This window comes from Mobula hypostoma, chromosome 7, assembly GCF_963921235.1.
Source record: "Mobula hypostoma chromosome 7, sMobHyp1.1, whole genome shotgun sequence".
NCBI lineage: Eukaryota > Metazoa > Chordata > Chondrichthyes > Myliobatiformes > Myliobatidae > Mobula > Mobula hypostoma.
Genome location: NC_086103.1, coordinates 67,429,356 through 67,444,486, shown reverse-complemented (window position 1 = coordinate 67,444,486; position 15,131 = coordinate 67,429,356). Strand labels below are relative to the sequence as shown.

Genomic DNA, 15,131 nt, shown 5'->3' with positions numbered 1-15,131 from the left:
GCTCTCTTAAAAATGTCGACTCCTTGCAAAACCTCATCTCTAATTTTGCTGGTTATAAATTCAAAATGAAACATTGAAAACAGATTTTTTGCATTAACACAAAAATTAAAATCAAATAACAAATATTTTAATGCATTAAAATAAGCTTCTCTTTTTAACAGCCTTACCATCCAGGAAGATGCAGCTTCACAAATTGCTCTAGTGGGGAATTTCAGCAGTGCAAGCAATGGCAAATGTAAGTCTTGTTTATACAGGGGTACCAGGAAGACTTAAGATTTGCTGCCAAAGAGACACATGTCAATAGTTCTGAATATTTATCAGCAAAATCTGATCACAAATCTCTTGATTTGTTCATTCTGTTTCAAGTTTTGCATGTAGGCTGAATGCCTAATTATTTTAAATGTGCTGCAAATGTAAGATAATCAGTTGCATCTTAAAAAAATTCCTTTAAAATCGACCCTAAGGACTATGAGAGGGGCAAGCAGGAACACTAAAATGACCTTCAATAAAACAAGGAAGCTGTATTGGGTACATTTCGAGATTCAATACATAGAAGCAGCATTGGTAATGGTTACCTAGCTAACCAAATGAAATAAATTAATGAAAAATAAATTGCAGACCAGTATTAGTATAAAGCTGAGACATTTACAGTACATTGAAACACTTTAATCATTCAACATTTCACATTACAAATATTTAAAAATTACTGAGCGTTATAAATAGTTGGCATAAAACTTAACAACATTTTTTTACTATCACTTCAACAAACAAGCTGTAAAAAGGGACATTTTTGAGGGGGTACATAAAATAAAATCAAAAAAGGTGAACCAATATTAATAAAAATGAGTTTCCTTTATTTAAAATTGTTAATCACTACAACCTCCCCAAACACAGTGAAAAGCACAAGGAATTCAGCTACAGAGTGTCACCACTGATGGCTGACTTCCAGAAATAACTATTCTTCTTATGAATATTTGCCATACAGTGTTGAATACATAAGCTTTCAATAAAAACTAGACATTTTAAAATATTAAAAAAGCTGCACATCCAAAAAATATTACAACATAAAAAATCTCAATGGTCAAAATGATAAAAAACTAATTATACATTTCAATTTAAAATACCAAAAAATAAAAATGCTGGACAGGATATTGACCCAATTATTATAATGCTGCTGAGAAAAGTAGTCTTTGCTACTTTTTAAAGTAAGGTAACAAAAATAAGCAAACAAGCACATTTTTCCTTTAGTCCATATCTAAAAATAACTTCAATTATTTATATTAGTACAAAGATCATATTCTGAATTTACAAATATCAGTAAGATAAAAGGGAATATAATAACAGTAGAAAATGACATTGTGGACAACATACTAATCTGAATGTTTGCAATTAAAAAAAATCGCATTAAAGGTTTACACTGTAAAGTTTTTTCAGAAGTTAGAAAAAAAGTATTGCACATAACAATATGACATTAACTTTTCACAATTTACCACATTCAAGTCTTCTGTAACTTTGTAAGAAATTCTTAAAATCCAGACACAAAGAATAAATTATCAAGTCCTTCCAATGGCATTCATAAAATCTTTTCCTTCTTGAACCATAAGATCAGATTTAAAATCATGCATTCTGCAGAGGTCTGTTTATGAGGATATATTTGCCATGCTATGGGCAAGTGAGAAATGAAATTTAACCTTTGTAAACAACTTTACAACACACAATAAACAAGTTTTGAATTTTACATATTGTTTTTGTTTGTTCGCATGCATGCTTTTAATAATTTTAACTTTGCACACTATTTAGAACTGAGGTAACTTGATGGCATTTCAAACCAGTTTTTGCCCATTGAAAACAGGTAAATCCAATTTTAAAACCATCAAACACCTAAGAATCCATACGTTCAAGTTTACTGCTAAATTCTTTTGTGTGCATTTTGTATTGTGAGTTGTGGCAGGCCTGCTACTATACCACAAATGCAGGAGCTGAAAGAAAGTCTATATGAATATTTTCACTGAATATTAGCTGTAAATGCAATGTAATATTGGAAGAAACTGGAACCCACATTTAGACTTCAAGGTTTGGGCTGAGATTGCAGTTTGGCCCTAATATCTACTGTATCATTATTTAGATGTGAACAATATTTTTGCTGGAGTTAGGAGGGTTAATACTTTTTACATCTGTTTTTTTGTCTGAATCTGCAGTTTTATCAATAGCATTGCTGATCCCTACCATTCATGATATTTATATTTCATTTTGCCTTCAAATGCTAAAAGGAAACAAAAAGTGAAAATAAAACTGATTGCTTCAACTCATTCTTGTTGCACAATTAAGTTAGCTATATGTGCAAATCTTTGAATAATAAACATAGAAAAATTATTCATCTCTTTAGATTATGAAAAATCGAGGTATTGCAAAAAGAGATGTCATCTGTGAAAAAGTGAGCTTAAAAATATTAACTGTTGGAAAAATCAAGATATATAAAAGTAGTGCACAACAAATGTTGGTATATGTTTTTATAAAAGGAAAACAAAATAAGGGAACAAAAAGCCAGTTAGAGAAATAATGTCCCAAAATGTTCAAAGGCAGATTATGTAAAAAGGGATTTAACTACGAGTAAAAAAGTTATTTTTCAGTGTCAAATTTTAAAAATGTTAGTTCACTACATCTACAAACATTAGAATTGGGCATGAATGGCACAAAAGCACACCAGTTCACCTAGAAAGGATGATAACCAACACTTCCTATAGTTTAAAAATTGCCACTAAGAATTACGTTTTTTTTTTACTTTAACAGTAAATCCCTGATGAGCTATGGTAAGCACCCTCACAACTCTCTGCTGCTGTTCGTTTGTCACTGCTGTGGCAGAACATGGAGATCAAATTTAAATTCTAAATTTGATCTTTTCACAGCAAATGTCTCCATTTTGACTAGGTTTAACTCTTTAAAGCCTTTTACTCCAAAGCAATAGTTACACTGCTCATTATCATTGTGTTACTTGTGGGTCACAAGTCAGCAATCAGCAGTGAATAATCCAGTCTTTGGTTCGCAGGAGTTTGAAGATGCTATGAACTGTATCAGAAAAAAAACAGCAAAAGTGAGGAGAAATAACTTTTCACATATATATTTTTAAAAATTACACACGGAAACATAACCACCTTTGGCTGAATCACGCAATACTTATAAGGAATGAATTCCTTCAATGCAGTCCAGCACCTATATTGCCACTGCAAGGCAGTACCACTTAAAGCCAACCTGCATAGTTTACACTTATAGTGTTGTGACACCACATGCTAACCTATAGAAATACAGAAACATGCACATTGGCACTCTCAAATGAACTTCAGTGTTTCCTTTTTTTCTATGACATTTACATTTTGAAAATGTAACTTTTCTAAACAAAGTTTATAGGCAGAATATAAGTACTGTGGATAGTGGGAAAATGTATGAATATATAGTGCATGCAAAATAGGTGTACAAGTAAACATTCAATCATTCATACTATTCCACATAAAAAATAAAATAAAAAATCTTAGGCAGATGAAGCCATAGCCTGTGCTACACATAGTTGTGTTGTAATGTAGCCTTTTACTTTGTTATTTTCCAATTCCCATTTTTACTGGAAAAGACATGGTATTTTATATTACCATTTAAACAGCAGCAAGGCCTTTATTGTCTCTTGCAATTAAATAGCATTACTAAAAATAAAAAAATATAAATCAAGGCTACATTTGAGGTATTACTTTTGTGTGTCAAAATGGAGAGCAAAAGCTGACACATGACAATATATTAGTAGATCAAGTGGACTTTGTAAATAGCAACATCAAAAAAATAAAGGTATAAAATCTCTTCCAGCAACGAAAATGCCTCTCTACAATTAGATTTGTGTCAATCTCAACAACTTTGGTAAACTTTTAGGGGTAGCAGATCTTCAAATTGTGGTTTTCCTTTTCTGAAATAAGTGCACACTTCAACCATAGCAGCAAACTAAACCCCCTTTTCTAAAATCATTTATTTTGGGGAGGTGAAGAAGGGATATGGGAAAAGCACGAAAAGCATTTACCCCGCATATTTGTTAGTGAAGCCTGTAGTGTGTCAGAAACAACTTTTTAAAACCACACTGATAGGTTTATGTTTGAACAATATTGGGATTTGTATTGTTTCAGGCTATTTTTTCTTATGTGCTCTTCCTCTACTTTAGATTCAACTCAATTGAAACAAAAACGCAGAAGGGGCTGCAGTTAAACTTCACATTAATTTTAGTTTCTGTCTATAGAACAATAAAACTGATTCTCTGTTGTCAATTTCATTAACTTAACATTTTTCTCAAATACAAAAGCAAGCTGTGCAAATATGTTTTCCAGAAATACCAATCATACATTCCATTAAGATAAGGATCACATATCCAGTGTTACCACGAGTAATTCAATGTTATGAAAAACATTGAAACTGGAGATCAATTTAACTATTTTAAATGAATTTAGAAACTATGTTTTGAAATATGGGATGAGGCAGTAGAAGAATGCACTTATTTATTATTCCTAGCTAGTCTGGTGTCTGCAGCCCTAGAACACACTTATCCTGCCACTAGAATCATATGTGATTATTTGTTAGTTCCAACGGAAAGGAACCTGACGTGGACGGTCTCCTCCTTCTTTGACAAGTGGCTTGTGGAACTCTCTCCCAGCACGAGAATGTATGGCAGCCCAGCAGTATTCACAGTAATACTGCAGACATGTGACATTGGCACAGAAAAACGGAGCAAATTTCCCACCACAACGGGTACCCTGGCATTCATCACATAGCTGATCATCAAGGACATATGGCTTCACTTCCACCTAAAAGTTAACATCAGATTTCCATTAGTAGATTCAGAGGTAAATATTAAACAAGTGTAAAACAAGTTTTTAGATTGATGCACATAATGCCTGAAACTGGTATCTGACATCTGCATTTTCTGCTCAACAGTAATATAGGGTGATATTTTACCCAGTTACTTTAATTACATTATTGAAAAATATAAAATGATTATTTAATTTGTACCACAAATATTAACTAATTATTTCTAAACAACACATTATTTCTGAAAGATAGTCACTATTGTAAGGAGAAGAACAAACAATATTCAGAACAAATAAAAAACAGAAAATATTTGACATATTTTGTTATTTGCTATTTTCACTGAAGGTGAAATGTAGTTAAAATACCAATAAGCCTCTTTTCTGTCCTGTACCTACCTTAACAAGCAGAGAAGACCAAAGTTAATGTTTAGTTCAAAAGACAAGGATTTATCTGCAAGTCTGCAGTTTGGATAAAACTGAGTCTATCACTACGATTATATTAAATACTAAATTAAATAACTAATAGATAATTAAATAAATAACCAAACAACAACTAAATTAATACTGATTAGCATCTGGAATTGAAAGTAGTAGCTGAACCACAAAAATGTTTATTACTTGTCATTACAACAATCAGGAAGGAGGCAAAGGAGCCTGAAGACCCACTCTTAATTTTCAGGGAAGTTTCTCCCCAGTCGTTACATTTCTGAATAGTCCATGAACCCGAGGATACTATTTCATATTTTTTTTGCACTATTTATTTTGTAAGTTATAGTAAATGTTATCTCTTTTCACTGGACTGCTGCCACAAAACAACAAATTACACATCATATAAGATGGTGATAAAACTGATTCTGATGAAATTGCTGCTATTAAGTTATCACTATTTGTTTCTGACCACTTCTTCTTGGGTTAAATTACATGAAAAATGAAATCAAAGCAAAATCTTTATTCCAAAGAAAAAAAATTGAAAATACAGGGATCAAAACATTTTTTTTTCCCTGAAATTAAACTCTTAACTAAATTCTTGGCAAAGGTAACACCAAACCAAACTTTTAATCTTGACTTTGCAGGAATGTAGCTGACACCTCTGCTTATACTCATGTACATTAACATGGGATATGAAATAGCACAACATAGAAACAGGGAATTTAGCCCACCATGTCTGCAACCAAAATGATGCCAATCTAAACTAATCTCATCTGCCTGCACGTTGTCTTAAAGCCTCTATTCCTTGCCTATTCATGTCTGTCTAAGTACTTAAACATTGCTATGTTATCTACTTCTACCATCTCTACTGGCAGTATATTCTAAAATTCCAAACCATTTTCTGTGTAAAAATAAAGAAATGCTTGCCAGTAAATCTTTAAACTTTCTCCCCTCACCTTAAAGCTATGCCCTCTAGTAGTTGACATTTCCACCCTGGAAAAAATGACTATCTACTCTTCCTGTGTCTCTTATTATCTTATATATTTCTATCAGATTGTTCCTCAGCCTCTAGGACTGCAAGGAAAACAAACCAAGATTATCCAACATATACTTGTAGTTAATGCACTATAAACCAGGCAACATCCTGGAGGATCTCTTCTGTACCCTCTTGTCTTCACATCGTTCTACCTTATCTAATCTCCTCTGTTGTACAGCAAAGATCTAGCTTCCCCAGTTTTTCCTCATAATTGAAACACTCCATCCCAGACTACATTCTAGTGAATCTCCTCTGCACCTTCTCCAGCACTATCACATCCTTCCTACAGTATGGTAATCAGAACTGCACACAATACTCCAACAATTTTATATACAGTAGCTGCAACATGACTTGCCCAATGCCCTGACAGATGAGAACAAGCATCTCCAACACCCTTTCCACTTGTTGCCACTTTCAGGAAGCTATGAATTATACCTTAAGATCTTTCTGTATATCAGTGTTCATAAGGATCCTGCAGTAGATGTTGCATTGATCTCTCAAAATGCATTACCTCACACTTGTTCAGATTAAACTCCATCTGCCATTACTCTGCCCATATTTTATTTACAAATGATCTATATGCTGATGTATCCTTTGACAACCTTCCCTGCTACAACAGCTCCACAAAATTATGTCATCTGCACACTTACTAATCAGACTACTTGTATGCAACCAAATGTAAGACAGGATTTTTCCTGCATAAATTCTCTTTTAATATTTTAAAAACATGTTTGGTGATTTTGACTTACCCGTTTATCAATGTCTCCATGCTGTAACTGGACAAAGCGAGCACTGATAGCAGCAATATAGCTTTGTTGATTTGAGAAAGCCACACGGCCTGCACCTTTTGGATATTTTAACTCTGGATCTGTGTCAATGCCAGCATAGCATACTCCACCATACAGCCTGTCCATGATCATTGCCAGCTCCACTGCAATGCAAGAATCATGACAATAAGATAAGCAGTACAATTACGAAGTGCTAAATGTATTAATACAAAAGAATTTCATCGAAAAATTGTAAAAACAAAGGGGTACAGTCTTACTTGTATTTTTCTTTTCATGAATTGCAGAGATCGCTCTCTCTGTGATTCGCTTGTCCATTCGTCCCTCTCCACTGACCTCAGATCTGGCACTTACAAAATGCCTTGTAACAGTATTCAGCCCCAACTCTTTGTTCACATAAATATTACAACCAGGGATTTTGATCAATTTAACTGATAATTTTTATCCATTTTTGCCCCACAGTAGAGCCCAAAAAATGAAAATTTAAAAAATTCAAAACTGAAATGTCAGCAGTTCAAAAGTATTCATCCCCCTTTGCTCAGTACTCTTTTTCAAAAGTCTCTATTAGCTTTGCACAATGTGATGAGAGCAAGATTTGCTCATGCAAAATTGCTCAAACTGTGCTAGGTTAGTTGGGGAACAGCACTGGACAGCAATTTTGAGGTTTTGTCAGGTTAAGGTCAGGATACTGAGTGGGCCACTCAAGGACATCAATTTTCTTTATTTGAAGTCATGGTTGTTCTGGCAGTATATTTTGGGTCGTTGTCCTGCTAAAAAGGCAAACTTCCTCCCCAGTTTAAGCTTTCTGGCAGAGGTTAGCAAGTTTTCATCCAGCATCTCTGTGTATTTAGCAGTATTCATCTTCCCATCGATCCTGACCATGATGCTACCTCCACCGTACTTTAAAGTAGAGATGGTGTTAACTGACTGATATGCAGTATTAAGACTTATGCCACACATACCACTTAGTATTGAAGCCAAAATGTTCCACAAGCTTTCTTCCTAATCTTTATAGTATCTTCTAAGTGATACTTTGCAAGGTCACAGGCAAGGATATGCTCCTTTTCTTTTAGGCAGGGCTTCTTTCTTGCTGCTCTTCCACAAATACCTTTTCTGTGCAAGGCCTTAGAGATTGTGGAGCCAGGAACTTCATCTCCAGTTGCAGCTACTGACTTCTACAGCTCACTCAGAATGACAGTCGGCATCACAGTAGCCTCTCTTACAAGTGCTATTCTTTTCTTGCAACTAAGTTTAGAGGAGCAGCCTGACCTAGGCAGCGTGGCCACAGTTTCATATTTTTTCCCAGTTTTTTTTTTACAATGGACTGCATTGAGCTCCAAAGTATGTTCAGTGCCTTTGAGGTGGTCCTGTAACTTTTTGCAGATTTCTGCTTCTCTATTATTATATCCATGACTTGTCTTGAATAATCTTTTTGTCTTCACTTTGGTTTGTCTCTGTTGGAAATCTACTATACTGTTGGATCTTACAAAGGGAGGGGTTATTTATTCTTATGAATTTATTGAAAACAGGTGATCCTCCAATTTTCTACATCAACAAATTTGGTAAGTTGGTAAGATAATATACAATATTTCACCTGAGGAAAGTTAGCATAGTAATTACAAAGGGGATGAATACTTTTTCTGCCTCAAAATTTTGGTTTATAATTTTTAAAGAATTGTTGACAGGTTTTGGAATTTTTCTTTTGATTTAACATGATGGATGATGTTTTGTAGATTAGCTCAAAAATCATACTTCAAGATATTTTAAATTTAGAAAATGAGACAGTAAAATGTGAAAATAGTTGTGGAGGCTGAATACCTTTTCAAGGCAATATATCCCTACAAGTGGAAACTTAACCTGCCCATTCACCTCCTTCATCACCTCCATTCAGGACCCCGAACAGTCCTTCCAGGTGAGGCAACACTTTACATGCAAACCTGTCAGAGTCATCTACTGTAGCTGGTGCACCTGGTGAGGCCTCCTGTAGATGTAGATTGGGGCCCACTTTGTAGAGCACCTTCACTCCTTCTGCAACACAGAATTTCCCAGTGGCCAACCATTTTAATTCCAATCCCCATTCTGATACGTCAGTCCATGGACTCCTCTACTGCTATGATGAGGCTGCCCTCAGGTTGGAGGAGCAACATCCCATAGAATGTCTGGGTAGCCCCCAACCTGATGAGAGGAACATTGATTCATTAACTTCCAGTCATTTGCACCCACCCCCTTTCTCTCTTCTTTCGTTTCCCATTTCGGCTCTTCTCATACCTCTTCCTCTTCTCCTCACCTGCCTATCACCTCCCCCACTACCTTTCCCCCTCCCCTTTCTCCCATTATCCACTTTCTTATCAGAATCCTTCTTCAGCCTTTTACCTTTTCTGCCCATCACCTCCCAGTTTCATTCCACTTCCCCGGCATTACCCATCACTTTCTAGCTTGTACTCCTTCCTCTCCCCTCACCTTCTTATTCTGGCTTCGCGCCACCCCCCCCTTCCTTTCCAGTCCTGAAGAAGGGTCTCTGCCCAAAATGTCAATTCTTTATTCCTTTCCATAGATGCTGCCTGACCTGCTGTGCTCCTCCAGCATTTTGTATGTGTTGCTCACAATCTTAGTTTCTAGATTTTTATGAACTAACTGCTGCTTTTTATAGTAGTTATTATCTGAACCCAAAACTGGTCTTGGGAAGAACTAAATTTTTCATGTCAGATCCTGGATAGAGTATTGGCAGGATTTTATAATCTGAAAACTTTACCCTATTTAGCCTGATATCATCCTCCTTAATACGAACATAACCATGATTTTGTAGATGTTATCACATTGAACAAGCACAGTAATCCTGGTATGGTAATTCCCTTCCAACAATCCACCATGTACACCAATTCTAACACCTTTTCTGCCAAGCTAAATGGGAATATAAATGGGCATCCTATCCAATCAGAACTACAATGATAACTTGACTGTTCAATATTTAACAAATGTGGAAAAGGCTGGGGTTTGAACCCAGTATATTTGATCCATATAATTTGTGTGGCTCTTTCTTAAAACTAAACGGGGCAGCTATTTTCTCTCTTTATAACACCCACTCTTTCAAATATTTATTCATTTCTCTTTCACTGCAAGGGTCTCAATTGCTATTTAAAAATATCATAAACTCACTCTTCAACTAGTTATAACCATCTTAAATTGATGACCACTCAGCACTGAATCCATATCCACAAATGTTGCAGTCTTTAAGTCACTGGTAATAATTTTACTATCTCCATTATTTCTGATATCATCTTGCTAAATACTCTCTGAACACATTCAACGACCTTAACATTCTTTCTTACAACACTGCATGCATCTCAGCCATGCACTTGTCCAAATATATCAGATTTATTCTTGTACGTTGTAACACAAATGCTAAAGAAAACACAAAATGCTTAAGTACATTGTATGTTAAGCAAATAAGCAGGTCATGAATTCTTTGCAATTGTTATATTGTACTCCATATGTGGCAACTACAATCTACATCTGATGTTCAGCATATTTTTTATTTCTATTTCTCTCATGAACATTTCTAGTTCCCTTAAACTGTTAGTCGCAATAATAACTTGACTGATCACACCAAGTAAGGAAACAACCCATTTTTCTATTGGATTTATTTGTATATTCATGGCTCCAGATAATGAAATTGGTCATAAACTAAAGAATTCTCTTTACTTCTATCTTCTATTAAAAAAAAACTATAATCTTGTTTTCTCCAAATCATTCCTTTTGAATGAAAACCTGTTCAATCTCTTGCAATAATTATCCTTTTGGTCTTAGTATCCTCTCACCCCAGTCATTTTCTGTTCTCTCCCCTTCCACTGGGCAGAAGATGCACAAGCTGGCAAACATGCTTGAAAAAGGCCAGGTTCAAGGTAGCTTCTGTTGTGTTTGATATTGAGGGATAGTGCAGAGCACACCATGATGCCAACATGTAGGATATTCAACTCAACTTTATTGATCCCCCTGCTTGTACAGTATGTGAACTCCTTTCCTGTGGGAGTGGCATAGGAATAACACTATTAACTACCACTACATTTCCTACGTTGTTAGGAAAAACATACTAGGTATGTACTTTTTGTCCATAGAACTGCATTGAATTTATAGTCACTGAAATAGAGTGATTCTGTGCACTTTACCCATAGCATGTAACTTACGCTCCTTACATAAACAAAAAAAAATTGCCAAAATTAAAACTGTCTTTCTTTACTTTAATAGTCTCCTTCCCTCCTTTCACCAACTCTTTTTTGGTTAAAGAACAGCCTCATTTTGTGAAATGTTTTCAACATTACAACACTCTTTAAAAAAGACACTATATCTAATGGAGATCAGAGTAGACTACCTGAACACACTGACAAACTGAGAGGATTACTCTGCCTCTTTAGTCACTTGTCCTAAGCTATCAGGTTATGGCACGTATCTCTGTGGTGCGACAGATAAATGACCCGATCTGGTGCAAATTCCTGGAAGTGTTGGGGTGAATGGAGATTCCTGAGCAGGTGCGCCCACCTCAGGTAAATGGTCCTCATCATAAGGATCAGGGCACTCTATTTCTTCTGTGGACTTCGAAGGCGTACGAGCACATGCCTGTTCCACCTGATTCCACCTCGTGATATTCTGATCACAAGCGATTGTGGTGCATGCATGTTATTATTCCTTCAGTGAATTGATCTGAAACCCAAACAGCTTCACCACTCCTGAGTGATGACAAAGCTTTTACTTTGTATCTGAAATCATGCATGCTCCTCATTTTCTCACTTTGTGTTGTCTCAAAATTTCTCACTTTGTCCAAGTCCAGTAAGTGAGGTTGGAAAAGGAAAGAAAGAGTGGGCAGGCATGTCTCTGGCCCATTGACAGCTCTGATGAGCTGTAGTCATTCACAGCAGGTGTGGAGTGATTAGCTTCGTAGTGATCTTTTGCCTTCAGAATGAGACTCTTAACAGTTTGCACTACTCTTTCCACTTCTCCATTTGCCTATGGGTACCGAAGGTTGCTTGACTGGTGTTTGAACTCAGTCCCCAGCAAATGCTTTAAATTCTGAACAGCTGAATTGTGGACCATTGTCTGACACAAGTGTCTCTACTAGTATTCCATGGCGAATGAATACAGCTTTCAGGTGCTGTATACCTTCTGCTGAGGATGCAGAGGACAGCTTGGACACCTCAACATGCCATGAGTAGTAATCCACAGTGAGAAGATATGTCTTTTCTCAGCTCGAAAATGTCTGTGCCTACAATTTGCCATGTAAAGTCTGGGAATTCTGTGGGACAGAGAGGTTCAGCATGATTTTTGTGCAGTTTTCTGCATGCTTCATATTGCTTTACATAATCTCCCAGTTGTGTCGTCAGACCAAGACACCACATGGATTGCCTTGTTCTTAGGGAACATTTTTTGATGCCTTAATGTCCTGGGAAGATTTGACTGATGATTCTGGCATGCATAGAAGAAGGAGCGATGAGTCTAGAGTCCTTTAGCAGCAAACCATCAAGAATGGGGAGTGTGTCCCTTGCAAGCCAGTAAGATCTGAATTTGTGAACTCCTTCTGGAACAGGTGGCCATCTATGCTCACAGTATTGCATGACCTCGCTGCAGATTTGGTCCTTTTTCAACTCAGTGCGAATTTCATCCAGTTTACTCTTTGATGCAGGAAAGTGAACACACAACTGAGCTAAGTAGACATCAATATCTTCCATAAGGGCAGAGTCAGTTTCTAACCACTCACTTTTGTATGGCAACCTCGGAAGAATGTCTGGTGTTGTGAAAGATTTGATGGGGACACGTTAGTCATAACAGTATCGCATAAGCCTCATTCTGAACGTTTGCAAGTGTAGAGGCAAGTAGCTTGTGGTCTGTTTCAAGTTGGAACTTAGTGCCAATCAAGCAGCAGCTGAAGTGTTCACAAGCCTATGAGAGCCAGCGTCTCCTTTTCAACTTGGGCGTAACACCGTTCAGTAGCAGTCAGTGCTCTTGATGCACATTTCACCGGTTTCCATATGCCACTGCAGTTTTGCACGAACACTCCCCCTAGGCCAAAGGACGAGGTGTCTGCTAAGACCACGGTTGTTTTGTTTGGATCACAGAACACCCATATTGGTGGAGAGATAAGCTCTGCTTTAAGTGATGAGAATGACTTTTCTTGTGCTGTGTCCCAGGTCCAAATGTTTCTCTGAGAGAGGAGGTCACGTGTTGGCTTTGTTTTCTCTGCCAAATCTAAAACGAACTTTCCCAGTTGGTATAACATGCCAAGGAAACTGCAGATCTCTGATACATCCGTAGGTTGTTCCTTGTTCCGAACTCCTGTCAGTTTGTCTAAATCTGGTTGCACTCCCTCTGAGGAGAGTTGGTGGTCTACGAACTTTGCCTCCAAATTTGCTAATTCACATTTCTTTTTGTTCAGGATTATTCCAGCCTGTTTCAATTTCTCCAAGGCAGCTTCCACTCTTTCGTCATGTTCCACACTTGAGCCTCCAAAGATGAGTATATTCCATGTGGCAGACTACTCCTTCCAGTCCCTCCAAAATTTGGTTCGTCCTCATCTGAAAGTGTTCAGGGGATAATGACATAACAAAAGGGAGTCTCTTGAAGGCATAGCACCCACATGGCGTGATAAAGATTGTGAGCTTCTGTGACTCAGGAACTAAATGGATCTGCCAGACCATGAGTTTGCTTCTAGTTTGGTGAAAAACTTTGCTCCACCCAGCATACCCAATGTGTGCACAACAGGGCAGAATAAACTTCTCCCACCTCACTGCACTATTCAGTTTTGTTAGATCAACACAGATCTTCACTGTGTCGTTTGGCTTGGGAACATTCACTCTTGTTATGATGTCAAGCACTCCATTCGCTCAAGTTCAGCTTTGTCTTTGTTCCACAGTGGGACTGATAAACGCTCCACTGCGGTCAGAAAGTTGAACGTCACTCCTGATCTCAGTGGGATACGGTACTTTTCTTTCAGTACCCTCAGGCCTGCGAACAACTTGGGGTACATCTGCCACTAAACATTGTTTAGCCAATCCCAGTTCGCATTGAATTTGTCCTGCACTATTTTGTGCTCCTTTTCCTGAGCATCTGTCAGCCCTAATCCACCAATGAGGTCATCTGGTTTGTCACCCACGCAGTATATCAGTGTGCTTACTCGATGCCCTTCTGAACCCTGAGTGAGATTGCGTGCAACCCTAAATCTCTCAAAGTTTCTGAACCATCTCTCAAAGTCCCCTGGCTTAGAAAATCAAAATGTCTCGGGGGCTTAATTAAGTAGATGTTGGTACTGCAGGTATTCACTCCATTTTCCTGTTTGTTTGAGTCTATTTATTATATTATTTATTTGGACCACAAATGTCCTCTTTTCTCTCCCTGAGAGTTTGACTGATTTCTCTGCTGTGTCTGTGTCTCTGTGCACTTCCCCCTTCCCCAGGCTAGTAGCCCACAGATTACTAGAATGCATCCATTTTTGGGAATAGCCTGAAGGCTATACCTAGCAACCCTGGCCAGTACTCAGCTCATGCAGTGCATACAATTAGCAACTAGCATAGGCAGTTTAGGTTGTTAAGTTTCTGGATATTTTTCATAGATATATGCAAGCAAGAACAGTCTCACTGTAAATTCTTGCTTGCTGGGAATCTCACTTGGTCTGTAGCACCAATTCATCGATGATCAACCACCTCTGACACCATGTTGTGTTTGATATTGAGGGATAGTGCAGAACACACCAGAATGCCAGCACATAGAATATTCAACTCAACTTTATTGATTCCTCGCTTGTACAGTATGTGAACTCCTCCCATGCGAGGGTGGCTAACTGGCATAGGATTATCACTAACTACAACAACAGTTCTATCCTGCTCTTATCAGGCTCTTCAATGAATCTTCTTGTATTTTATTTGTTTATATATTCAGCTACAGCACAGAATATACACTTCCTGCCCTTCAAGCCACACAACCCAGCAATCTCTGACTTAATCCTAGCCTAATCGCAGGACAGTTTACAATGACCAATTAACCTACCAACTGGTATATGTT

The 15,131-nt window shown here is 37.2% G+C and overlaps 1 protein-coding gene across 2 annotated transcripts in view; it reads right to left on the bottom strand.

Moving 5' to 3' along the window:
- Positions 1-642: 642 nt before the first annotated feature.
- cpeb4b (cytoplasmic polyadenylation element binding protein 4b) overlaps positions 643-15,131 on the bottom strand; it is a 99,630-nt gene continuing 85,141 nt past the window's right edge. For both annotated transcript variants that reach the window (XM_063053566.1, XM_063053567.1), the window contains 2 exons: positions 7,050-7,231; positions 643-4,832 (listed from right to left, as the gene is read on the bottom strand). In XM_063053566.1, coding sequence (XP_062909636.1) covers positions 4,605-4,832; positions 7,050-7,231 — 410 coding nt within the window. In that variant the 3' untranslated portion in view covers positions 643-4,604. The remainder of the gene's footprint in view (positions 4,833-7,049; positions 7,232-15,131) is intronic.